This window comes from Nicotiana tabacum, chromosome 5, assembly GCF_000715075.1.
Source record: "Nicotiana tabacum cultivar K326 chromosome 5, ASM71507v2, whole genome shotgun sequence".
Lineage (NCBI taxonomy): Eukaryota > Viridiplantae > Streptophyta > Magnoliopsida > Solanales > Solanaceae > Nicotiana > Nicotiana tabacum.
In genome coordinates, this window is record NC_134084.1 from 151,823,691 (window position 1) to 151,851,670 (window position 27,980).

At 37.6% G+C, this 27,980-nt stretch overlaps 2 protein-coding genes across 2 annotated transcripts; both read left to right on the forward strand.

Moving 5' to 3' along the window:
• Nucleotides 1–838: 838 nt before the first annotated feature.
• LOC142181276 (non-specific lipid-transfer protein 2-like) lies at nt 839–1,286 on the forward strand. Its single transcript, XM_075254205.1, has one exon. The coding sequence runs from the start codon at nt 885–887 to the stop codon at nt 1,269–1,271; it is 387 nt and encodes a 128-aa protein (XP_075110306.1). The 5' UTR covers nt 839–884; the 3' UTR covers nt 1,272–1,286.
• A 15,380-nt stretch (nt 1,287–16,666) lies between these two features.
• On the forward strand, nt 16,667–18,232 carry LOC107814800 (non-specific lipid-transfer protein 2). The gene is given in 2 exon segments (NM_001425938.1): nt 16,667–17,211; nt 17,907–18,232. Coding segments are annotated over 2 exon segments (345 nt in total). The 5' UTR covers nt 16,667–16,876; the 3' UTR covers nt 17,917–18,232.
• Nucleotides 18,233–27,980: the final 9,748 nt, after the last annotated feature.

Genomic DNA, 27,980 nt, shown 5'->3' on the forward strand with positions numbered 1-27,980 from the left:
AAACGCCTACTGAGTGCTATAGCTCCGCCCTTGGATATGTGAGACTTTGTACTAGAATGTCAAAAGAGGCAATTCAAATATTCACTTTTTTTGGAAATATTTTCATGTGGTAGGATATCTCGTAGAATTAGCTATCCTTATAAGCAGATCTAGTATTTCTAATACATGATTTCCTTATTAAAAAAAAAAAGGAGAAAAAAGTATACTAAGAGGGAAATGATTCTTTTTCATCTTGGTAAATAACTCAACCTTCAACCAAGTGCACTATTCAACCTTCTTAGAATATGTCCGTCAACAATTAATATTTTACTAATTTTAAAAAATATAGTACATAAAATATTTAATTTTATGGAGAGACGATGGGTTCATGTGCTCCATAATATCCTCTATAAATTCCCCCTTGTTGTCCCACCTTCTATATGGATACCTAATTCTAGCATTTTAGCATAAATTTTATCTCGTGATTAGTCAATAACTATAACCAAATATGGAATTAAGTATAATCTCAAATTCTATCTCGGAATTATTATCTTTATTCATGTACCAAACAACCCCTCAAGGAATACCTCAAAGACATTTCCTCGTGTTTCATTTCTAGTGGGAGTCAAGAGGTAGGTACCTATTAATTAATTAGGTGCGCTCAAATGGGTGTTTCCCAAATGTGGGATTACATATTAGGCTCATCATATGATATTTAATTTGAACGATGCTTATAAGAGAGTGAGAGTAATTAAAAGCAAATTTCTTATGTCCACTTTTCACTCTATATAAACCGAAAGGTTTCACTAGCTTTTTGTACAAAACACTCAAGGCAATAACATTTGTAGTATCTCCCCCTGCTTCCTCCAAACTACTCTTTATTGTTCTGTTATTATTTTCAAAAAATGGAAATGGTAGGTAAGATTGCATGCTTTGTGGTTTTGTGCATGGTGGTGGTTGCACCCCATGCAGAGGCACTGAGCTGCGGCCAAGTTCAGTCCGGCTTGGCTCCTTGTCTCCCTTATTTGCAGGGCCGCGGCCCTTTGGGGAGCTGTTGTGGTGGTGTTAAAGGTCTGTTGGGTGCAGCCAAGTCCCCAGCTGACCGCAAGACTGCATGCACTTGCCTGAAATCGGCTGCTAATGCTATTAAGGGCATTGATATGGGCAAAGCCGCTGGACTCCCCTGTGCTTGTGGCGTCAACATCCCCTACAAGATCAGCCCCTCCACTGACTGCTCTAAGTACGTTTTTCATCTTCTTCACTCTAAGTTCTTGCTATCCCTGCACTATTAATTAGTCACTTGAAAATGGAGTAACATACTTATTTTGTTACAACTGAATTGACCTGCATACTTGTTAAAAAAAAGAATATTGAGTCTAACTCGGCCTTGAAAACTAGTATAACTCATGAGGTGAAGATTGTCCTATTATCGTACCTGTACAAGTTGTTCCTCATGTTGCTCAAGTTTGCGGAACTCGCCGGTCGTGAGATCACCTTGGATCACCTACTCAGTATTTTCGCCCCCCAGCTTATCCGCGGCACGATGCTTCACATGCGTCCTCGGGGGTCGAAGAGTCTGGTGGTGAAAATGGATGACATGACTAACCGTCATTTTTATGAGAATTACTTCTATGTGCGGATTGAATACATTGTGGCGGATCCGACAGGGTTCCTTGAGAAATGGAACTTTGCACGTAAGTCTCATGTTTTCAGTCGGGGATATATCCGACCATTTTTCGTTACAGCACTAAACACTGTTATGTTTTTGCAGCTGAGAAATTGCCCCTTCCACCCGTCAAAAATAGTCGTGAGTGGGTGAGTTCTATTCTCCCTCATATGGCGGGGGTCCGCACGTGGGCGGCTTTCTATGACAAGTATGGGCGTAGGCCTCTTTCTAGTAAGATGTCGTTTCTATTCGTCGTTTTTCTCTTTTCCCTTTGTGTATTTAATTCCTCACGTGTTGTTCATCGATGTCAGGGAGGGTGCGGAGAGTGAGAGCTCCTTCGTTAGATTTCTGGCAGCCAGCCTCATCTGCTCGCCCTATCGCGGTACCCACTACCCAACCTTCGTCGAGGGCTGCTTTAGTTGAGTCTGCGGCCATAATTACTCCTGCGAGGGACGTTTCTCAGGCCGATGTTCCGACCTATGTCGTTCGCCTGACGGGTGAATCTCCGCCTACTGGGAAGAAGAGGGGCCATCAAAAAGACGGCGTGTGGAATTCGAGACAGCGCCTCCAACAGTGATTCATCTAGACGACTCTCCTTTGACAGGATTTGGAGAGGGGGTTGTTGCAGCTCCCCCCGTAAGGACGGAACCGGTCGTTGCCTCGTCTCAATTAGAGATTCCCATCGTTGTTGGTATCCAACAACCTATCGTGGCGGAAGGTCAGATTTTCGGGGTCGCCGTTGTAGTTTCGGACGTACATTCGTCCTCCGTAGTTGGTCGTGCTTCCTCTTCGGCTGCTGAAAGAGGAAAAGCCATGGTGGTCGACAACTATGAATCTGAATCGGACCTCGACCCTGATGATTTTAGGATGTTTGAGGAGGGTCTTACTCACTCGGTGGTTCATACGGGAGGCTCGGCCCGTATTCTTGAAATCCCTTCGGATGTCAATCTCTTGGGGGATACGGAGGACCTGGTGCCGCAGTTCAGCATGCTATGCTCCGCAGCCGAGAATACGACCCTTTGGACCGCTCCAGATGCTGACTTGATGGACGAGGTGGCCATTATGGGCTTAAGGGTATGTTACGCTTACTTTCGCTTTTCCCACGTCTTTCTTGATGATAGGATTCTAACCTGACTTTTCATTTTTCAGATGTATATGGTGGAAGTGGAGAGCATTCGCAGGGCCAACATTCGGGCCAAGATTTTCTTGAAGATGTTGGAGAAATATCGTCGTTACCGCGATAAGTGTCGCGAGATGCATGAGCGGCTGAAGGCAAATCCCGGTAGTCGAGCTCTTGGCAAGAAGTGGGAGAAGCGAGACCAGGAATAAATGCAGGCTACCCGCAGCTAGAGTGTGCTTGAGGAGAAACTTCGAATAAAGGACGAGGAGCTCGAGTTGGGCAAGGGAGTTGCCACAGAGTGCAAGCAACTGCAGGAGAAATTGAGGTCAATGCAGTCAGAGATGGATCAGAACTTGATCAAGGTCGAGGCGCTGAGCGCGGAGTGGATGGAGAAATTGATTGAGCTCGAGAACAAGGTTTCTGGGTTGGAGAGCATCGAGAGTGCTTGGTCCACGGCTTCGGCGAGGGCGGCGGCCCTGGAGAACACCATCCGCATCCTTCAGTCCGAGCAGGAGTCGGAGAGAGTGACGGCTACCCTTATGGAGGCAAGGCTTGAGGAGCGCATTAGCGAGATGACCAAAAGGCATCGGTTCTGGGAGATCGGGTCGCAGCACTGGAGGCAGAAAATGGGCGACTGTTGGCTCAGATTGAATCTTCTTCCACCGTCGATTCCCGCTACATGCACGAGCTTTGGGTTTACGTCGAAGCCCAGCGGGATATATACAAGAGTTTGTGAAAGGTGGGTATTGTGACTGAGGCTGCATATGAAGAGGTGCGAGTGAAAGCGCGGGAGGCTCGCGTCAATTGCGGGTATGATGCCGTGACGCCGGAAGCCAATGGGGGCGCGGACGCCGAAGGAGAACTTCCCGGAGATGGCAGTGGAGAGGGTGGCAATGATGCAGAGTAGAGGGATAGTGATATTGATTTGTTTTCCGTTTGTCGTTTTCTTCCCAATTTTTTGTTCGTAGTCGATTGTCATTATTCCTTTCTTCCTTTGTTTTATTATTGCTTTTTTTAGACTGTTGACTTAGGTCTTATGTAATCCACGACTATTTGCACGGAGACTTTGTATAAAGGAGAATTTTTCGTTGTTATTTGCCTTGTATTCTACCCTTGTTTTCGTTTCGCATGATTTCGGTGCGAGACAGATTCCCACACGGCGAGTCCCGATCTTTTGCACTTTCTGATGATCCTTAGCCTTAGGAATATTTTGCACTTTCTCATTAGCGATGGCTTATGGCCTTAAAGGATGTTTGCAGGAATAGTAACCTGTCTTCGTTCGATCGAGGTCGAACTCTTCTTTTTTGGCGAAGGCCCTTGGCCTTAAAGGGTGTTATTTCGAACTTATCGAAATAGTAACCCATCGTCATTCGATCGAGATCGAACTCTTATTTTCTGGCAAAGGCCTTTGGCCTTAAAGGGTGTTATTTCAAACTTATCGAAATAGTAACCCGTTGTCGTTCAATCGAGGTCGAACTCTTCTTTTTTGGCAAAGGCCCTTGGCCTTAAAGGGTGTTTTTTCGAACTTATCGAAATATTAACCCGTCGTCGTTCGATCGAGGTTGAACTCTTCTTTTTTGGCGAAGGACCTTGGCCTTAAAGGGTGTTATTTCGAACTTATCGAAATAGTAACCCGTCGTCGTTCGATCGAGGTCAAACCCTTCTTTTTTGGCAAAGTCCCTTGGCCTTAAAGGGTGTTATTTCGAACTTTTCCAAGTAACACCCTTTAAGGACAAGGGAGATAGTAACCCATCATCGTTCGATCATGGTCGAACTCTTCTTTTTTGGCGAAGGCCCTTGGCCTTAAGGGGTGTTATTTCGAATTTATCGAATTAGTAACCCATCATCGTTCGATCGAGGTCGAACCATTTTTTTTTGGCGAAGGCCCTTGGCCTTAAGGGGTGTTATTTCGAACTTATTGAAATAGTAACCTGCCGTTGTTCGATCGAGGTTGAACACTTCTTTTTTAGCGAAGGCCCTTGGCCTTAAAGAGTGTTATTTCGAATTTATCGAAATAGTAACCTGTCGACGTTCGATCGTGGTCAAACTCTTCTTTTTTGGCGAAGGCCCTTGGCCTTAAAGGGTGTTATTTCAAATTTATCGAAATAGTAACCCGTCATCGTTCGATCATGGTCGAACTCTTCTTTTTTGGTGAAGGCCTTTAGCCTTAAAGGGTGTTATTTCGAACTTATCAAAATAGTAACTTGTCGTCTTTCGATCGTGGTCGAACTCTTCTTTTTTGGCGAAGGCCCTTGGCCTTAAAGGGTGTTATTTCGAACTTATCGAAATAGTAACCCGTCGTCGTTCGATCGTGATCGAACTCTTCTTTTTTGGCGGAGGCCCTTGGCCTTAAAGGGTGTTATTTCGAACTTATCGAAATAGTACCCCGTCGTTGTTCGATCGAGGTCGAACTCTTTTTTTTTTTGCGAAGGCCCTTGGCCTTAAAGGGTGTTATTTCGAATTTATCGAAATAGTAACCTGTCGACGTTCGATCGTGGTCAAACTCTTCTTTTTTGGTGAAGGCCCTTGGCCTTAAAGGGTGTTATTTCAAATTTATCGAAATAGTAACCCGTCATCGTTCGATCATGGTCGAACTCTTCTTTTTTGGTGAAGGCCCTTAGCCTTAAAGGGTGTTATTTCGAAATTATCAAAATAGTAACTTGTCGTCTTTCGATCGTGGTCGAACTCTTCTTTTTTGGCGAAGGCCCTTGGCCTTAAAGGGTGTTATTTCGAACTTATCGAAATAGTAACCCGTCGTCGTTCGATCGTGATCGAACTCTTCTTTTTTGGCGGAGGCCCTTGGCCTTAAAGGGTGTTATTTCACACTTATCAAAATAGTGTCGTCGTTTGATCGAGGTCGAACTCTTTTTTTTTTGGCGAAGGCCCTTGGCCTTAAAGGGTTTTATTTCGAACTTATCGAAATAGTAACCCATCGTCATTCGACCGAGGTCGAACTCTTCTTTTTTGGCGAAGGCCCTTGGCCTTAAAGGGTGTTATTTTGAACTTATTGAAATAGTAACCCATTGTCAGTCCCAGTTTTTGGAGAGCCGGACATTTTCTGGGAGAGTCCCAGTTCGTTTGACATTGCTTGCATCAGGGGTGCAACATTAGAGAATACGAAACGTTGTTATTTCCCTTAGGTTCGTTCTGTGCACATATTGTAGTTTTCTTGTCTGACTTCTGCCTTCCGACTTGGAGGTGTCACCGGCGGGCGGTGTTCGGTTGTTTTGCAGTAGTTTTTCTTTCTTTATTTGAGATGTTTCTTTACTCGCTCGTCCGCGCGGCTTTTATGTTCCTTCTTGAGCAAAGAGCAGAAGGTGAGTTAAAATGATACTTTCCTTGCCCCTACCCGGTGGTCCAATGGGGGAGAATAGGTTGGTAACATTGTTCCTCTCGTTTGGCATTTCGATGGTTGATGGGCCAAAGATTTCTGAATTTAGTGATTCTACTCGGCTCTCCTCCCCCTACCGTGTTGTGCTTTTGTGTCGCGTGGGTTGGGTTTTTCCTTTGTGCCCTTTTGGGTGGGTGATCATATTTCTTGTCTTTGATCTGGGAGAGACTAGGAAATTTCACTAAGAAATCCCCACAGACGGCGCCAAATTGTTTGACTCAAAAGATATCGAAACTTTTTTGAACAATCAATCAAAGAAGATGAAGGAGTAAATCTTAGTCAGACATAATAAATTCCAGATCAAAGAGCTAATAGTATGGATTGTATATAGGATAAAAAAGATATAAACGATCTTATTGAAATTCAACATTGTGGCTCCCATCGATCGATGGGGGAGATAGCTTTACATGTTCTTCTGCAGATTACTTCTTTCCTATCAAGATTACAAGAAGAGAGCTTAGGAGAGAGCAAAAAGGGGGGAGGAGCCTCCTTTAATTGAAGGTTTTCCCCTACTATATATAGTCATGGCACCCTTGCCATTTCCTTGGTCTGACGCTCTCTAGCCTCTAGTGTGTCTTGGTCGTCCTTTTAGGCATTGCTCTTTTCGACTCGACGGGTGTCGGGAAAGGGATGTAGAATATGTTATCTTCCACTGCCCGATCACTTAGGCGGGACGTTGGTCAGTTCGGCCGTGACAGTCAGATTTTGACCAATACAATTAGTTAATGTCTCTTCCCTGCAGATTTAACTCCCTTCTCTCTGTTCTTTCTAGGGTTTTTTTTCTTTCTTTTCACTTAATTTTTAGTCATTGATGGTATAAATTTATTCACTCAAGCAGCCACGCCAAATACAACTAATTACTTACACTACCTTGAGTTGATAGTCTAAAGAAATAGGATGGTAACATTGGAAATGGATGGAGTTCAATATTTATATCGAACAAGTTACCCAATTATGAAAAGTATGATTTATAAATGTTAGTACTTACTATAATAGGTAAAAATAATCTGACAGCAAAAGAAAAAGATTACACCATCATTAGATATTACTTAAAATGCTTTCACTACTAAAAATTCGAGCAAAATTATCCAAAAAAACTGACCAAAATAAGTTGGTATTGGCCAATAACCATTCAAAACACAACCATTATGTGTAGACGATATTTTTAAGGAGTGAGGGGTGCATAAACCATACTATACCTTATGAGCTAATCTTAAAGCACAATCGATCGTAGTGAAGAAGGAAATTCTCGATCGTTCCTAATTAGTTTGGGTACCAGCAGTACATCAATATAGTAAAACAATGCTTCCTCACAATAGCAATAGGATTCTAAAAGGCCTACGTTTAAAAGACAATATAGGAAGGAAGTTTCTTGTTGAGCTAGGTATTTACTAAAAACTAATAAACCTCACTTCCAAGAAATCAGTAGCGGATGCAGTATGGTAGTTACGGGTTCAATTAATCTATAACTTTCGACGCAGAGTAAAAATTTATGTGTAAAAATTTATTAAAATTCAAAAATAATAAATATAAATCCATAACTTTAAAAATATAATGGGTTCAATGTTGAAGCATAGAATTTAAATCATGGATTCGCCTCTGCAAGAAATCATATCTACCTAGACATGTGTGGAGATATCTATAATTTCTTTCTTCTCTTTTATTATTTTATTTATGCTCTATGAAAAAAGAATTTTAATTTCCTATTCAATTCAAATTTCAAAGTGAAGCTGGTTTGAGGTTATCGACAAAAAAGATTTGTAAGCTACTTCATTTCTTTTTGTCCAAGCCATTTCTTTTCTTGTCTAAGTTACTTTTCTTTTTGTCTGACTCACTTCTTTTTGTCCAGTGTGAATTTCGCAATATTTCCATTTAGTTTATAGGTTCGAGATGTAGTACAGTTTCTAAAAAGAGATGAAATTTGTATGTCCTTGTAAGTAAGCAAATCGTGTGCTCTCTCCTTCGTTCGTATGAGGAGCTCCTAGGGCTTACAAATTGAGTTCTAAATGTTTGTAGGTGATTTTACAAGTCTCGTTAGAAAGAAAGAAAAAATGTCTAGACCATGATGCGAAAGAAGAGATATAATTATTTTCATCTCAAGAGTACTTAATCCATAAGTAGATAAATTACGTCTCCGGAAACTAAGAAAGACATTGTTGAAACTTAGAAGACAGTAAAGTGGAATTACAGTACCATAAAAGCAATTAAAATCATGTTCCTTCCTTTATCGGAGAGAAAAGCAAGAAGGGGGACTTAAGAATTCTTAGATCCTTCTCCCTTCTTATCCAACAACAACAACAACAAAACCCAGTAGTTTCCCACAAATAGGGCCTGGGAAAAGTAAGATATACGCAGCCTTATCCCTACCCTTGGAAGGGCAGAGAGACTGTTTCAGATAGATCCTCGGCTAGAGAACGACTGAAAGAGAAAATATTATTGCAACAAGTAGCTAAGAATACCAACAAGATGAAATAAGATCGAATCCAAGAATGCATTCAAACTCTAGGTAGTAACAGCTATCTAAGGATAAAAAATATCATATTAACACTAATTCTAGCAAACTGAGTACGATAAAGAGAACGTTCAACTACCTACGAACCTTCTACCCTAATCTTTGACCTCCACACCCTCCTGTCTAGGTCCATGTCCTTAGTCAGCTCCAACTGCGCCATGTCCCGTCTAATAGCCTCTCCCCAATACTTCTTAGGCCTACCTCTACCCCTCTTGCTACCCACCGAGGCTAGTTGCTCGCACCTTCTAACTGGGGCTTCTATACTTCTCCTCTTAACATGCTTGAACCATCTCAACCTCGCCTCCCGCATCTTATCATCCTAGGGTCCACTCCCAAATAACTGCATTCCTAATTTTATCCAACCGAGTATGCCCACACATCCACCTCAACATCCACATCTCTGCTACTTTTAGCTTCTAGGTATGAGAGTTCTTGACCGTCCAATACTTTGCTCCAAACATCATAGTCGGCTTAACTACAACCTTGCAGAACTTACCTTTAAGTCTCAACGACACATTCTTATCACACAAGATACCGGAAGCGAGCCTCCACTTCATCCATCCTGTCCCGATACGATTGCGTGACATCTTCATCAATCTCTACGTTACCTTGTATTAAAGATCCAAAATACTTGAAACTGTTAGAAAAACAGTAATTGAAAAAACGATATTGAGAAGGCTTGAGGCGTGAGAACTACTTTCCTTATAGAAGTTATTGCCCGTATATATATTTTGTGGAAAATACAGATAATCTTCTTCAGGATATAACAAGCCACTATTTGATCCTTGCAGAATTTTCGGAATTTCATTGTAGGGAATCTCACGTTTATTTATAAAGCAAAAGTCAGGCCTTTCCGAAAAGTCACTTTATTTCATTAACATATGTGTCTATTTATCTGAATTTTAAATTCAAATAAAATTGATTTTTGTTATTTGCATATCTATATCTATACTATATTAAAAGTACGAAGGCCTTTAGCGAAATGTCGGTCGCCTTTTTTACCCTTTAGAAAATAATTTTACACTAGACAATATCGTCATTTAACTATTACCTAATGTTTAGAATTTTAAAATAAATAAAATTTTAACTATTAAGTTTTTTCTTATTTGAACTACGTATAAATTCCTAATATTTAGGAATTTAAAATCAAATATATATATATTCCTTATTTGAATTGGGTAAAATAACTATTCTTTAACTCCAAAAATATGAACCCTCTCATGTTAGGTAGACATATAATTTATTTAGGAAATTTTACCTCCTATAGCAAAGGTTGATACCTTATTTATTATGAATAAATATCATTTTTAAAAATTACTCCCTCTGTTCTAGTTTATGTGAACCTATTTTCTTTTTGGTCCGTTCCAAAAAGAATGACCCCTTTTCTAAATTTGGTAACAATTTAACTTAAATTTACAATTCTACCCTTAATGAGAAGCTTTTATAACCACACAAATGCTCTCGCCCCTTTTTGACTTGTTTAGGACCACAAATTCCAAAAGTCTTCATTTTTTTCTTAAACTCTGTGTCAAGTCAAACATATTCACATAAATTGGAACGGAGAGATTATCTCCTATAGCCACCTTTTAATTTTTATAGCAAAATATCTATATATGGCCACTTCCTATCTTTAAGCCATTAAATGCGCTGTATATTATTTTTCTCTCTCCTTCTTTCTTTTTTTTTTCTCTCAGAAATCAGCATAAAATCATCAAATTTACACACCAAAAAAGGGGCATTTGCATCTATACCCGCTTTTTGTGTCACGTTTTAACTTGTGCCCGCTTTGCAAAAAAAATTGCAAGCGTACCCACTTTTTCGCATAACTTCAGCATACGGGGCTGAAGTACCAAAGGCAATCGCGCAAAACTTCAGCATTCTAGTAACTGTCGAACTTCAGCTCTAGAGCTGAAGTTTTTGTTTGTAACTGGTGAAGTTTTTGTTTGTAAGCTTCAGCTCTAGAGCTAAAATTTTTATTTTTTAACTATCAAACTTCAGCTCTAGAACTGAAGTTTTTGTTTTTTAACTATCGAACTTCAGCTCTAGAGCTAAAGTTTTTGTTTGTAAACTTCAGCTCTAGAGCTGAAGTTACCTTTTACAACTTTCACTTCTTCATGACAGAGTCGACACAAAGACATGGCAACAAACTTCAGACCCGTTAGTCTGCAGTTCATTTGTATCAGTTCATACTTCAGACCCATGAACTGAAGTTTACGAGGTCTGAAGTTAGAATTGCAACAAGCAAATTGTCAAACCCTGAGAATGGATTGTCTATGTGTGAGAGCTAGTTTTATGAGAGAAGCGACGAAGCTGTATAAACACATATCTTTGACTCAAATTAATCTGCTGTAGGAGCTATAACAGTAATAGCCATCAATGTTGGAATTATGAATGAATCAATAGAAAAAACTACTTATAAAAAGGCTAAACACAATATGAGAGAAAGAAGATCAATTAATAAATCTTTCGGAAGCAACAGAACCATGTATTCATATAAAACTCAGGTAATCGAACAGATTCACGTGCAACAAACAAAGAGAGCATCAACGACATTACTTTTATAGCTCTGGCAGTAGGCTACTTGAATGGTGCTTAGACGAAGCAAACTTCAGACCCTCGTATCTGAAGCTTATTTTCCAGTAGTATTAACTTCAGACACTCGGCTCTGAAGTTCCCTCGCAGTATTACAAACCTCAGACATAGCAGTGCAACTTTAGGAAGCTGAAGTTGTTTAAAAAATGGGTACAAGTTAAAAGTTTTTAAAAAAATGAGTATAGATCAAATGGGGGCGACCAAATAGAGCTCCCCGTGCAATTTTTACCCAAAAAATGGTAAATGAAAGACAAAGGAAATTAGTTAAGGTTAGAAATTGACTCCCAAGCCCAGAGAGCAACAGCATTCCACTTTTTGATTTCAAATCGCTTGGGCTTTTTAGTGGACGATCCAACGCCGGTTGAACCCTCGCCGGCGGGAACCAGAGGCACGTCGGTGTCCGCTGATGCCATTGAATTTTGAAGCTTCAAGAGTTTTGAATTTTCAAAATCTGATTTAGCTGGATCTGTTACTTTTTTTTCATTGTATTTCAATGTATCTCGCTGGATTCCATGTATTTCATTGCATTCACTATCTTTAGTTTTTTCTACTTTTTCAATATATTCAATGTATTTAACTGTATTCAATGTAATTATATAATTTCAAAACTTCACTTTGTTTCATTGTTTTGTCCAACAATATATATTCAGCAGTATGTATTCAATGTATTGGAGAATGTATTCATATGTTTTTTTAATTAATATAATTTATGTATTCAGATGTGTGTGTGTCTATATATATATATATATATATATATATATATATATATATATATATATATATATATATATATATTCAAATGTATCTGCAGTATGTATTCATATATTTTTACACTATTGGTGACCCGATATACTTCATGTATTCAATGTATTTTTATGTATTTAATTGTATTCAATGTAATTATGTAATTTTAATATATAAATCTATTTGTAAAGATACCACTAAAAAAAGAAAGGATGGATTGAATCTCTGAAGATTGCTCTATTTTTGGAGTGTTCTTCGGTTGAGAATCTTTTCTATAACTGGAAATACAAATTTTGTGTATTATAATTAAGTTTGTTGAGTTATATTAGGAGTCTATCGCGTTAATTGATTCACTTACTGTTTTTAAACAGCTGAACACTTTTTTTCCGCAAATTCTGTTACTGTATTCACGAATACAGCTCGCGAATACATATGAATACAGTCTATACGTTAGCCGTAATTCCATTTTTTCCGCCAACTCTTTTTATTGTATTCATGAATACATTAGCTTAAATACATCGAATAAACTCTATAACAAGTTAAAACATAGCTATAGGAAGTAATTTAGTAAATGATAGCTATAGCGAGTTAATAATCACTAAAACATAGTGGTTACTGAAAATTTCTCGTTATTTTATTATAATTATGAGTATGTTTACCTAAACATTTATAAAGCTTAAAAGTACAAACAAAGCCAAAAGAAAAAAAATTATTGATTGAAAACAACGTGGATTTTAGATTTTGAAGTATTAATTAGCGTAGTTTCCAGGAATTAATTTTGAAAACTACCTACATAGTTATGTTTTATATCTTAATTTTAAAAATAAATAACCTTAAAATATAAGGTAAATATAAAGTTTTGAAAATAATAGTAACTAAAAATAAAATATTTAAGGCACCTAACAATCTAAAACTTTGTAGAATAATTTATATGAAGCTAGTTGTCACAGAGTTGAAGTTGGTCGACATATTCACATTTGTAGCTTTAAAAACTAAACTATTCCCTCAACAAATAATTATATGTTAATAAATTATAGTAACATTTAAAATTTTATGTAATATATAAAATTTTGAATCTAGCTAATTAAATTTCACCTTAATTTTGATGGAACATGATTTAAGAATCAATGTTCGCACTAAATACTTTTCGATAGATGAGTCTAATCTATCTATATATATTGACACAATATATCATAAAAATATGAAATATTAACATGAAATTTTGATCAACTTTTATCCTTCACAAGCAGTTCATGTTGAATAAAATTCGTAATTATAATTAATAATTTATTTTTAGTAGAACTAACATTGATTTTAAGGACATGAGGTACAACTTCTTTCTTTATTGGATTAATTAAATAGGATGGACATTAATCATCATTTTCATAATTTTACACTTTCTTCTTTTAACTTTATTATATAACTCAAACATAATTCTTAAAATAATATTTATTTGACTTTTTAAAAAAATTTAATTCTTATTGAGATAAGGTACTCTAAGACTAGTACACTTAATAGTGTGTAATTAAGCAAAACATATAAAATGGACTAGAACTTAAAAGGCCCACAAAGTAGCTTTAGGCCAACGATGTTGCAAAGTCCCACATTCCCCCACAAAAATAACAAATTACTTCTTATAGAAACTACCTCTCTTGAGTCTTGGGATGACTTGCGTATCAAACCTCACCTTCGAATTCCATTCCGGGATATTGTTGCTAAACTTGCACTCCAAGTATTCTACCTTCTAGAGGTGTAAATGGATATTCGAAAACCGACTAAACTGACCGAACCGTACCGCACCGAACCGATTTTTAGGTTTCCTTTTAAGAAACCGTAGGTTTTTATATAAATCTATAACCGCACCGATAATTAGGGTAGGTTTTTTATTTTATAAAAATAAACCGAAAAAATACTGAACCGTACCGAATAAATTTTACATGTGGAAAATATATTTATTTGGTAAGTTTAAAAATAATAATGCACTAAATTTTCTTTCGGCCTTGGAATTATGAAAACTATTACGAGCCAACAAGTAATTAAACTCAAAATACTAATTCCTAAAACCTACTATACTACTTCTACTTAAACTAAATTATTTAAGTATCTTTATTAGCAAGACACAAAGTATTTTATCGATTATGAGTAGCAAACTACAATGTATTGAATATGTTTCCTTTCATATAATTTAGATTTATCTTTTTGAATATTTTATCTTCTATAGACTTTATTCTTGAGTCACATCTTGGTATATCTTTCAACTCGGGTGATTTATATTTTTTTTGCCTTTGTTTGATTTCTTTTACGTTGTTGTAGAATAGTTGATGGATCTATATTCTAGCCAGCTTTTTTTTTTTAATTCATCACCCTTTAAACAGTAAAAATGTCTAGAGAATTTTGCTAAATCTTATAAAAACGTATGTTATTGCATTCTACTTCAACTAGTGAATTTTACATGATATTTAAAAAAATATCAAAAATTAACCGAACCGTACCAATACCGAAGAGAAACCGACATGATTGGGACGGTTTCGAAAAGTCTAATTTTGGTTATACATAATAGAATAACCGAAAAAATGGTATGGTACAAATTTTATGAAATAACCGTCCGAACCGAACCATTGACACCCCTACTACCTTCTTAACCAAGTGAAGAAATTAAATTGAAATGTGAACAAGGCATCGAAAAGAAAAATTTGTAGTACTAGTAACAGTTTAATTTCGTTTCCAGAGAAGGACCAAACACAGTACAATAACAACAATAATATACCCAGTGAAATCTCACAAGAGAAATTTGAAAAAGGTAGTGTGTACGCAAATGTTACCCTTATCTTGTGCGGGTACAGAGGCTATTTCCGATAGACTCTCGGCTCAAAAAATATATGCAAACACAGTGTAGATCAAAATTCATGCATGCAGATATGTTCGGTGAACTATTGTCAAACGCATATCTCAAAATGGTTTTGATAAATTCACGTGAAACTGGAATTGGGATATGTATTCGATGCATAAAAGTTAAGGGTCGACGACGTACAAGGTCGATATGGGCACTGGAGCTAATATATATCATGGCAAACAAACAAATAGCCGGTATACATAGATTATGCACTAACTATACATGATTATATGTATATCATACATATATTATATATTTGCTGGCTATTTTTAATTTAAGTGATTGGGTAGGCGCCTATTTAGGTTAATTCTTCAACAAAAAACAAAGATGAATTGTTCGCTTTAATTTGAAACTGGTTCGTGTATTTTCCACATATAAAGCATTGTTTAGAAAGAAAACAAACGACAATGTACGTTAAAGAAGAGAAATACGACGACTCCAACTTTATTTCTTTCTTCTTTTTTTCTTTTCTTTTCGTTTCATCTTTGGTGTAGTTTGAATTTCTGAGAATTATTTATGTACCAGAATTTAAGAGAGGCAATTCAAATACTCACCTTCGGTGTGGAAACGTTATTTCCAGAAGACATCAGGCTAACATCATAGACTAGGCCTCAGAAGATTTCCTATTGTTTGACCGGTGATAGGAGGTAACAGGCATTCAGAATAGTCACACAATCTGAACAAGACATCACCAATCAGTGGCGAAGCCACATGGTCCTCAGGACCCTTCGTCGAATAATTGCACTGTATACATAGGTAAAATATTATATTTTACAAGTATATAACATATATTGAACAACCTTTGTCGGAAGTTTTTTTCACTTCTTTTAAATTTGAACACCCTTGGAGAAATTTTTAGCTTCGCCGCTGTCACCAATTAAAAGGAAAAAAACAAATCTTCTTGTTAGGCGTAATTGATTTTCAGGCTTAGTTTGGGCCAAATCTTATCAGTATATATGCGTACCAAGAGGAACTTTTTTTTTATCACTGTTACAATAAGAGTAACTTCACAAGAATAGTACTAGTATTTTTATGTTACAATATATATATATATATATATATATAATAAAATATACAACGTTTTCATCAATTAGTATTTATCAAGTCATACTCTACTGTGTAGGTTACCAAAAATTTATTTGACAAGGTTAGGAAGAAGAAATTTTGACTTATAGACACTTAGTTCCACTATCAAGTCACTCAAAATATATATTTACAAGTAATTATCTATAAAAATTGAAATTTATAATCTAAAAAATAAGACAAGTGATATAACATGTAAAAATAACTACTCCCTCCGCCACAATGTAGTTTATGTGAAAGTGTTTGGAATTTGAGAGACAAACGAATTATTTTTTAAAATATTTTGAATTATTAATTATTGTGACTTATAGTATTTTTTTACGTAATTTTCAAATATTTAAATTTTATTTTGAAAAACTTAAAATTTATTTTGATCAAATGCAAGGTCAAACTTAAAAAGTTCAAATCTCAAAAAAAATATATTATCACATAAATCAAAAATAAGGAATGCTAGGATTGGGACCACGGTCTTTAAGGGTGTCGATTTATTTTGAGACAGAAGGAACAATTAACAATGTAAGTATTCTTTATTAACTCAAAATCAAAAATAAGGAATGCTAGGATTGGGACCACGGTCTTTAAGGGTGTCGATTTTTAGAGTGCCTAAATGACAGCTGGTTCATTAAAAGTCAAACACGTAAGAATTAAACCTGACTTTATAGGCAGCGGCACCTCCCTAATTATTACCCTCGTTGAATACAACTCAACTACCAACTAATTCTCTCAATCCTCCATTGTCCGGCCATTAATTTATTTCCAATTTTCTCTCTATAAATAACCAAAGTTCTCACTAGCTTATGTACCCAACACTCGAGCAAAAATATTTGTAGTATTATACCCTTCACTACTTCGAATCCTGACACTACACTCTATTGTTCTGTTATTATTTTCAAAAAATGGAAATGGTAGGTAAGATTGCATGCTTTGTGGTTTTGTGCATGGTGGTGGTTGCACCCCATGCAGAGGCACTGAGCTGCGGCCAAGTTCAGTCCGGCTTGGCTCCTTGTCTCCCTTATTTGCAGGGCCGCGGCCCTTTGGGGAGCTGTTGTGGTGGTGTTAAAGGTCTGTTGGGTGCAGCCAAGTCCCCAGCTGACCGCAAGACTGCATGCACTTGCCTGAAATCGGCTGCTAATGCTATTAAGGGTATTGATATGGGCAAAGCCGCTGGTCTCCCTGGTGCTTGTGGTGTCAACATTCCTTACAAGATCAGCCCCTCCACAGACTGCTCTAAGTATGGTTATCATCTTCTTCACTCTAAGTTCTTGCACTATTAATTAGTCACTTGAAAATGGGGTACATACTTATTTTGTTACAACTGAATTGACCTGCATACTTGTTAAAAAAAAGAATATTGGGTCTAATTCGGCCTTAAAAACTAGTATAACTCATGAGGTGAAGATTGTCTATTACTTTATAAGCTAGGAACAATATTCCGTTCCCTCAATCAATATGGGACAATTAACACCCCACCATGTTCAGGACTATTAGATATTTGGTGCTGGAAGATATAACGTGGGACCTAATAACAATGAATACACTAACAATGGTATGGGACTGTCTCTGATTTCATGCGATGAAAATGAACCTAATAGAGCCTAAATTCAAACCCTAAATTTTGCTAATGAGATGATAATTGTATTTACCTAGATAAGAAAACAACATTCCATTCATTTATAAGCAAGCACTGGGGGATACTTAAACAATATTTATGATCGCCTCTCTCACATGTTACAAAAGGATGTGTCCTCCCTTGCTATCAGTTTGTCAAAGTTAAAAAAAAAAAATAGAGTTATAACATACACCAATGTTGATAAATTAGAAGCTACATATATATATATATATATACAATACTCGCTATATATTTTTTCTGGATATTATTGGCTTATAGTTCCTTGATTAATTTGCTGGTTTAATTTGGCGATGCAGGGTCCAGTAAGTTTGATGAAAGATCAGATTTTCACCGCACTCTTTGGCAGTAGTGCAATCATGATCAGGAGCAGAATATAATAAGAATATGGATATCGAGTTATTTGATCCAGCTTATGGATCCATTTCTATTTTGTGTCTGTTATCTCTTCTTTTTTCTGTCTTTTCGAGTAATAATCGAGTCTTGTATGAAACTTTGGTGGATGGTTGTATTATAATCCAATCTTGATATTTAGACATCTATCTTATTTAGTTAGTGTCTCTTAATCTCTTCTCTCTGTTCTCTCTGTTTTTTGAAATATTTTTTCTTTTTACATAACTTTTATTCATTGATGGTCGGAAATTATTCACTCAATCAGCCAGGTAACATTACTAAGTGCTTACACTAACTTGAGTTGACAGTCTTAGATATAGGATAGTAGAAATAGGATAGTAATATTGGAAATTGATAAACAACAACATATCCAGTATATTCCTACAAATGGGGGGTCTGGATAGTAATATTAAAAACTGATAAAGAGTTTAATAATATATATCGAGCACGTTACCCACAACATAAAAAGTGTGATTTATATACATGTTACCTATTACTACATGTAAAAATAATCTGATAGTGCAAGAAAAATCTTAGATATATTAGTTACAATTCTTTGATAAATTACATTGAGGATTGAGAGGTGCATAAACCATACTATGGCTTATGAGCTAATCTTCAAGCACAAATCCATCATAGTGTAGAGGGAGAATTCTCGATCTACGGTCGTTCGTAATTAGTAGGGTACAAGCAGTACATAAATATAGTAAAAATAAATTAACGTAATTGAAATGACAGACAGTAGAGGCAAATAAATAGAGAGAGCATATAATTTTGTTAAATTTCCATATCATTAATCGGACAATGCTTCCTCAGAATAGCAAGAGAATTCTTTTTGAGTTACATTAGTTCTTAAGAACTAATAAACCTCAATTCTAAGAGATCGTATCCTCTACCGAGACAGGTGTGCAAGGACGGAGTTTGTAGCCCGCTACAGGTTCGGAAAAATTCAGTAATTTTTGTGCAAACAGTGAATTTATATTAAGAAATTTATTAAATATGTACACATATGAAATTTAGAACTCAATTATTAATACTTGCGTACATAGTTAAAACCGAGCCTACCCGATTTTACTATATGATCGAGGCCAGGGAATTGCATCAAAGATCGGCCCCCCAGTAGATCAGACCAAAACATGAGGATAAGGTACCGAGTTCGAGACCGAGGTACCTGTCGAGATCGAGGCCAGAAGCGGTCGAGACCAAATGAGACAGACATCGAGCAAAGCACAATAACAGAAAGGCGAGAAATCCATGGCTGGTCGAAGATCATCGCATAAATCTCGGAACAGATCAAATCAAGGGCGATTGTTTAGCTAATCATGGGATTTACTTTCATAATTAGAATTGCACCATAGATAGGATTCCTCTACTATATAAAGAGGGTCCTAATCATTTTCTAACTACCTTATATTCACACATATCAATACTTTCTGGCTTATATTCTCATTCATTAGATTGTCATATTTTTAACTGTTCTTGCATCAATCAGTCCGAGGGTATTCAAACTCGAGGGCTGAATTCTGTTCAAACACTGGTTTGCCTTATCTTATTTTTAATTTCTATTACTAATCTTCATATTCATCAATTGATATTAGGTGAAATCATGTGTCCTTAAGATCACATTATAAATTTATTTGTTATTCAATTTTTTTGGTAAACAATTTGGCGCCCACCGTGCAGCTAAGAATAATAGTAATTTCCTAATATTAATTCTCGTAACATACACTGCTTTTAGCTTGTTCTCGTAAGTGTCTTTGATTTTAGGAATCAACATGTCAAACTCTCAAGTAGCACCTACTCACACAGATAACGGCCATGGTCATCATGGCGAGAACGAGAACATAGTCGCCCCAGGAAATAGAGTACCTCCAGTCAACTCTGATGGAGCACCGACCGTAGACCCAGTCGATGTCAGCTCTCATATTGCCATTAATGGAAATTTGGGTGTTGACCCTGAAAATAGTGTCCGCAGAGATGCCCGATCAGAATGCACAGAGCGGTGAAGAAGGCGAAATTTGCCTTCGAATGATATTCAAAATATTGTAGACTCAACAAGCTGCGATAGCACAACTCCAAAATCAGAATCGAGCACCAAGCAGAATTGAGCTCGAAACATCACAAGAAGTTGTTCATAGAGTCGAACCTATACCAGAGAAATCGAACACCAATGAAACGGGGACTGACCCCGCCATTATAAAGATGCTCGAGGTGCTCACCAAATGGATCGAATCAGGTAAAAAGAAAATCGAGGCTAATGACAAAAAGGTATAAATGTACAACTCATGGGTTGACCAAATACCGGGAGCACCCCCGATTCTGAAGGGTTTGGATTCGAAGAAGTTCGTGCATAAGCCTTTCCCTCCAAGTGCGGCTCCGAAGCCCATCCCAAAGAAATTCCGTATACCAGAAATTCCAAAATACAATGGGACCACTGGCCCTAATGAGTATGTTACTTCTTACACATGCGCAATAAAGGGGAATGACTTAGAAGACAATGAGATTGAATCTGTTCTATTGAAAAAGTTTGTAAAGACTTTATCGAAAGGGCTGATGATATGGTAGCACAATTTGCCGCCCAATTCCATCGTTCCTTCGCCATGCTTGCAAATTCGTTCGTAAAGGCACACGCCGGAGCAATAAAGGTTGCAACTAGGAAGCCGGACCTCTGCAAATTGAGATAAAAAGACAATGAAATATTAAGGGAGTTCGTATGTCGGTTCCAGATGGAACTCATGGATCTACCCCCGGTCATAGATGATTGGGTTGTTCAAGCCTTCACTCAAGGTTTGAACAAGCGAAGCTCGATACATCACAACAACTAAAGCAGAATTTAATTGAATATCCAGTTGTGACCTGGGCCGATGTACATAATCGATATCAGTCGAAGATCAGGGCCGAGGATGATAAATTGGGAACCCCTTCTGGTTCCATTTATACAAATAGGCCCATCGGCAGAATTCAAAGGGACATTAATAGAGAACCCCGATCAAACAGAGATCGTTACCAACCATACAACGCGGATCGTAAAAACAGCAGCCCAGGACGTAATCCCGTTCGAAATGATCAAGGATAGAGCTCCCGAGGGCTCATGAGTAAAAGTGGCTTCGATAAACATGCCGATCCCACAGAAGCACCACAACTATTAGAATACAACTTTAGCATCGATGCCTCAGGTATTGTATCAGCCATTGGACAGATCAAGAATACTAGATGGCCCAGACTCTTACAGACCGATCCAGCTCAAAGGAACCCTAATCAAATATGCAAATACCATGGTACCCATGGACATAAAACCAAAGACTGTAGATAGCTGTAAGCACGTGATTTTTGCCCTTTGTGAGAAATACTCCCAAAAATTCAAAATAAAATAATTTTTCTCTGTGTGCAATTTTGAGAATTTTCGTGGCATTTTTTGGATAATTATTTGTAATTTTTCGTGCATGTTTATTTGTTAAATTGATAAAAAAAAATACAAAAATATGTCGCATTTGCATTTAGAATTTAATTCTATAATAAGGAGCAATTAAGTTGGTTTTACAAGAACAAAAAAATCATAAAAAAATATGTACGTTGCATTTTTAGCATTTAATGTCCAAATTATGTGATTTTATCGTAACTGCTATTTAATTATGTGTTAATTGTTATTAAGAGTTAATTTGCACTTTATAAATTAATTTAGTTCTATAGGATAATTTAGGATTTTTAGAATTTAGTTTTAGTTTAAGAAAAAATAAAAGAAGAAAAAAAAAGAAACATTGGAAATAAGAAGAAAATCGGATTGAGCAACCTTTTAAATTAAATCAACCAGGCCCAAACCAAATAACCCCACCGGGTCAACCCGACCCAGTCCGCCCTAAAACCCAAATGAATCCCAACCCCCCATTTTCATTTTTCATTTTTCCCAACCCCAAAACCCTAAAAAAAGAGCTGCCCGCCCCCTCTCCTCTCCTTCTCCAAACGACCCCTCCACCTCAAACTCCCATGGCTGCCTTTTCTGCTTCGCCTTCGTCTTCGTCGGAGCAGCCAGCTCCTCCACGTCCAGCAGCCCATGACCATGTCCCTCTCGAAACCAACCGACTCCCATGGCTTCCCTTCTGCATCTGCTTCACCTCACCTCCGGCGACCACCCTCCAAACGACCCCTTCAGCGTCGCCCAACCAGCACCATTCTAGTCCATCCGTTCGAGCCAGCTTCGATCATATTCTTCCTCGTTCCACCTGAAACAGCCCGTCACACTACCAAACTCCATCGCCAAACCCTTCGACCTCACTCCAGTAACATCGAACCACCCATCAGCGTCCAACAACCTCTCTCACGTCCTTCAGTCCGTCATTCTGCCACGACCAGCCACCAACAGCCAACTGCTATTTCCCCGTCGTCTCTGAGCTTTGCCATCATCGTCGCCTCCATCGCCGGAAAAACCAGCAACGACCATCATCGCTTCTGCTACGTCCAGCCATGAACGACCACCCAACGTCCAACTTCATCCGCGAACGTCAACAACCAGTGACCCCATCATTCTGCTTCCAACTCCATCTCCAGGCAGTACGTCGAGGTCATGCATTCGAGGCCATGCTCGGTCATACGTCGAGGCGGTACGTCGAGGTTCCGTTCGAACCCGGACTTCAAACTAGTAGGTTTCCGTTCTCTTTTCTTTTAGTTTTCCGTTCAGTGAATTCATCTTCCGCTCTTTTTCTTCTTTCTATGATTGTGTTTGTGTTCTGATGGGTTGGTTTGAATTCGAACCCACGTCTTTGTTTGTATTAAAGATAATTCGTGTTCATTTTGTTTGAAGTTCGTTAGTTTTTCATCAAGTGATTTAATGTGAGTGTTTATGTGTTGGTTTTTAGTTTTTGATTTAGTATGAATCATTCATCTTGGTTATGATGTTGTTTGATTTAGTTTGAGTTCAACTGATGTTGAGTTTAGTGATTTAAATCTACTTGTTTGTCCTGTTAAGTTTGTTTGTTAATTGGATCGTTGAGTAGGTGAATTGGTTATAGCTGATATGGTTTTGGTACAGATTGAAAGGGATGGGGTAGAATGGTAAATTGCAGTATTTTCAGGGGTAGAATGGTAATTTCAGCAGTTTCAGGGGCATTTTCGGGATTTTAAGTTTTAGTAATTGATTAATTTGAGTGTTCTGTCCACTAAGCGCTAATATATTAAAATAATACGTAGTGGGAGACAAGACATAATGGTGGGAATTAATACATTGATTAATACATGGTGGGGGACAAGACATATGGTAGTGGGCAATAATGCATTGTTTAACATAGTGGGGGACAAGACATATGGTGGTGGGAATTAATGTATTTGTTTAATATAGTGGGAGACAAAGCATGCAGTAGTGGGGAACAAGGCATGCAAGTGTGGGGAGAATATTTCGGATTAGTTTAAGTCTTTCAAGGCAAGAGTTTTGTTATAAATAGGGTCATTTCAAGACCAAAAAAAGGAGAGAGTTTTTGGAGAGAGGATAAGGGTGGATTTTTTTAAGAGAGTTTGGGGCTGGTTTTTGGAGAAAGAAAACGAGTTCTCTTTCAGTTTTTTTTAATACACGCGTGGTTGAGTCTGTTTGTGGTGATGTTGGTTGTTGTTGTTTAGTCTTTTACAAACTTTTGGGGTTGTTCTATTGAGTTTGTTTGGGTTTTCTTCAAATTTTCTCGGGCCTCGAATTTGGTTCGAATTGTTGTTGTTGGGTTGCTGTTGCATTGCTATATTATTACTGTTGCTGACTCCTCCTTCTCTTCTTCTTGTATTGTCATTTCCAGGTACATGTCCTGAATCTCAAACCATGTAGCTGTCCAGTTGGAATGAAATAAAAAAAATGGAAATATAACTTCATTGAAAGCTTTAGTTCTTGTCGTATTTTATCATAATTGATTGTAGTAGTTTGGACTGTAATTAAAATTGTTTTACAACGATTTAGATTGGTTTGGACTGTTGAACTCATGGACTGTTCGGGACATGTGATAGTTTGTTAAGACATGTGGTAATTTAATTTCATTTAGTGTAGTTAAGTTTTAAAAATCAGAAGTTATTCAAAACATAAAGCGATCTTGTGATTCACAGTCCTCACTCGTCCTAATAATTGGCAGTGTAATCCTGGAGTCATATTGTTTTGTACTTAGTAATGGTAATTGTGAGTTAGTTTAAAACTGGAAGTGTAATTTGACTGTTGGATTTGCTTATCACTAATTAGCCTAGAATAGTTTGTTGTTTAACTCTGTTAAAGGAAATAAGTTTGGAAATTGATTCTGGACTTGCATTTTTAGTTGATAATTGGATATTTGAATGATTGTGGATAATTAGTTAATGTTAATTGCAACATGAGTTAGGAAGTATTATTAACTAGGATTCCTCCCTTTATTTTAGAAACAAACTTAATAGAAATGTAGTCACTTTAGGATTGCCCTTTAAAAATAAATGAGACGAGCCTCGCCAAATAAAACGCAAGCTACGGGGCCCTCAATAAATGGTTAATAATTAATTGAACTTCGGACGGGCCGTTTTAGCAAGATTTCACGGCCTTCTCAAAAAATAATAATGCGCTAGTCGCTTTAGGCGCGCCTTTAATAATTTACTTTCTTAAACGCGGGTGTACATTGATGTGACCCAAATCCAAATCTCAATGGAGTCGAAGTGTGTCGACGATCACGGGTACATTGGTTGTGACGTGGTTCGAGATACATTTTCACAACGTTGCAATTCTCTGAAAAATAATAATAATAATAATAATAATAATAATAATAATAATAATAATAATAATAATAATAATAATAATAATAATAATAATAATAATAATAAAAGCGGTAAAGAGTTAAAGTTTGCACATAAGTTCATAGTTGTATAAAATCAGATAATCAAGCCGAATATGACAGTTGAGCGACCTTGCTAGAACCATGGAACTCGGGAATGCCTAACACCTTCTCCCGGGTTAACAGAATTCCTTATCCGGATTTCTGGTGCGCAGACTGTTAAACAGAGTCATTCTTTTCCTCGATTTGAGATTCAACCGGTGACTTGGGACACCATAAATCTCCCAAGTGGCGACTCTGAAATAAATAAATAAATCTCGTTTCGATTGTCCTTTAATTGGAAAAACTCCCCTCTGCGCCCCTTTGCGGTGGCGCGGGTGAAAAAGGAGGTGTGACAGCTCTGGCGACTCCGCTGGGGAGCGAACCCAGAATCTCTGGTTCAGGGTTCAGAATTCGAGCTTAGATAAATTGTTATATTTGGCTTTATCTGATTTTTGTTACATGTTTGGGCCTAATGTGCTAAATGCTGCTTTTACTGCTTTGATATTATCTGAACTGCGTATAAACTGCGCCGAAACCTTTCTCTTCTTACCTCCGGGGAGGAGCTTGAAATACCTTGAAATAAGAAAGAGGCCGGACAAGTTACAAAGCCGGACGATCCCGCGGGTCCCCGGTACGTAGCCCCCTCCTCGACTCGAGTTGTCCGCTCGGGTACACAGTCTAGAACAGATACCCAGGTTATGAACCTAGAATAACTCAGCTTCATGTCGGATCCCTAGTAGGAACGTTTGTTCGCTTCACGTGCATTTGACTTTGGAGGCTCAACACAGGGTTTGGGTCTGTCTAGGACAGGTGTACCAAAAAATGAAAATGACCATCCTGATGCATCTTACTTGCTTCTACTTGTGCATTCATTTGCTTCGGACTTGCATGCTGACCGACTTTTTAAGGAAAGCGAAATAGTAGTATGAGGGTTAAGGAGAGTCAATCGCCTGTTTTAAAAAAGGGAAAAAGAAAAAGAAAAAAAAGCCAATATCCAAATAGTGTCGAAACTCTGCCGATTTTTTTGAGAAAGTGGAAGAAAAAAAAAAAGAAAAAATATATATAGTTTTATTTGCCAATGAAAAGAGTCTGTTTTTCAAAAAAAAAAAGAGTTTGTTTTATCGGCCCGAACTACGCCGGTTTGATTCTCACAGGATGTGAGATACGTAGGCAGCCCTCATCTGGTCCAACCTCCCCTTTTGCAAAAATAGCCAAAAAAAAATGTGTCAAAAATTTTAATTTTTCATAGAGTTGGGTGATGCTGTTTTTGTCAGAAATAGCCGAATGTTCCCAAAAAGGACGCCGGAAGGCTGACTTTGCATAAACGGCCACCTTTGGTCATGTTTTTAGGATTTTGGTCGGTTAGCTAACGCAACCTTAAAATCTTCGTCCCTGAGGTGCTGAAAGGCCGCGTTGACAAAGCCCGGTCTTTTATTTTAATTTGAAAAATGATAAGAAAAAGAGTCAGCGGTCAAGAATACCGTTTAGATTTTTAGTCAAAATAAGCCAAGCCAGCTTCGGCGGTGTCCTTAACCGTTCTTGCCGAGATAGCCTTAGAGTATCTTTCAGTTGTCAAAAGGCTATTTTCGTAAAATAACGGACAAGTTTGTGAAGTGTCATAAAATAATCTTTCCGGCCTCAAAATTCATGTGAAATTGGGAAGGGGCCACGTTTGCAAAAACAGTCGTTTGGTCAAAATCGGCATATAGGGGAAGGAATCTGTCATTTTACTTTTCTTGAGTTTGTATTTCTTTTAATTAGAGTATCTGGGCCGTTTGACTGTCGAGTCTGTTGTTCGTCTTCAAGTGATTCCAAAAATATTTTATTGTTGTTTACCTTTTATGTGTTAGAACTACGCCCGGTCTTATTCATGCGGGGACATGATACGTAGGCAATCCACATAAGATTCGACCACCACTAAAAAGAAAAGAGAAAAGAAAAAAAAATAAAAAGGGAAAAGAAAAAAAAAAGAAAAAAAAAAGTTAAAGAAAGTTTCGGAAACACTTAAACAAGGCACAAACAAAGTAAGTTGGAATGACGCATGCGGTCAAAGCAAAGACATATTAGAAATGGTTAAAGTGCCTAGGAACATTGCATCCCCAACGTGAAATTGCAATATGTGTTAAACTCTAACGCTAACAAGTTTGTTGTTGATACCAGATGTAAGCACGTGATTTTTGCCCTATATGAGAATTACTCCCAAAAAATTCAAAAAAAAATGATTTTCCTTGGTGTGCAATTTTGAGAATTTTGTGACATTTTTGGATAATTATTTGTATTTGTTTGTGCATGTTTATTTGTTAAATTAATAAAAAAATACAAAAATATGTCACATTTTGCATGTAGGATTTAATTATACAATTGTTAGTAATTAAGTTTGTTTTACAAAAATTAAAAATTACAAAAAATAGGCATTTTTTGCATTTTTTAGCATTTAATGTCCAATTGTACAATTTTATGCTCAATTATTACCTAATTGTGTGTTAATTATTATTGGGAGTTAATTTGCGCTTTTATAACTTAATTTAGTTCTTAATAATAATTTAAGTATTTTTATAATTTAGTTTTAGAAAAATAAAGGAAGAAAAGAGGGCAAAAATACAAAGAAAAATCGGATTGGGCCACTTCTTCAATTTCAAGCCACAGGCCCAAAAATGGCCCAACCTTCCCTACGACCCGGTCCATCCAAAATCGGGTCGACCCAGTCCAGTACCAACAACTCAACTCCCCCTCTTCATTTTCATTTTTCATTTTTACAAAACAAAAACACAAAAGAAAAACAAAAGAAACCCAAACCCTAAAAATCCTAAAACTACCCGCCCCCCTCCCCTCTCTTCTTCTTCACTTCTGCTCAAAGTAACGACCCTCCCATGGCTGCCCGTACCATCCTCCTCCTAGCGTCGTCCCCAGCTGCGACCATGTTGCCCCCAGTTCCACCATAACACCATCGTTGCTCTTGCGTCGATGACCATCGTCGCACCCCACCAGCCAACTGAAAATCAGTAGCGACAACCACCTAGCCCGCCGGAAATCCATCCCTTCAACAATCATCGACCTTCTTCGTCCCGAGCAGTGACCAGCTGTTTCTGCTTTCTTCTTCCTCAACCTCACGTCCAAACGACTAGACGCTTCTACTGCTGCTGCCCGTCGAGCAGCTGGTTCGAAGCCACCCCGTCG

What these genes read in the sequence shown, in the direction of transcription:
- LOC142181276 (XM_075254205.1), top strand. Translation starts at nt 885, where the DNA reads ATGGAAATGGTAGGTAAGATTGCATGCTTTGTGGTTTTGTGCATGGTG.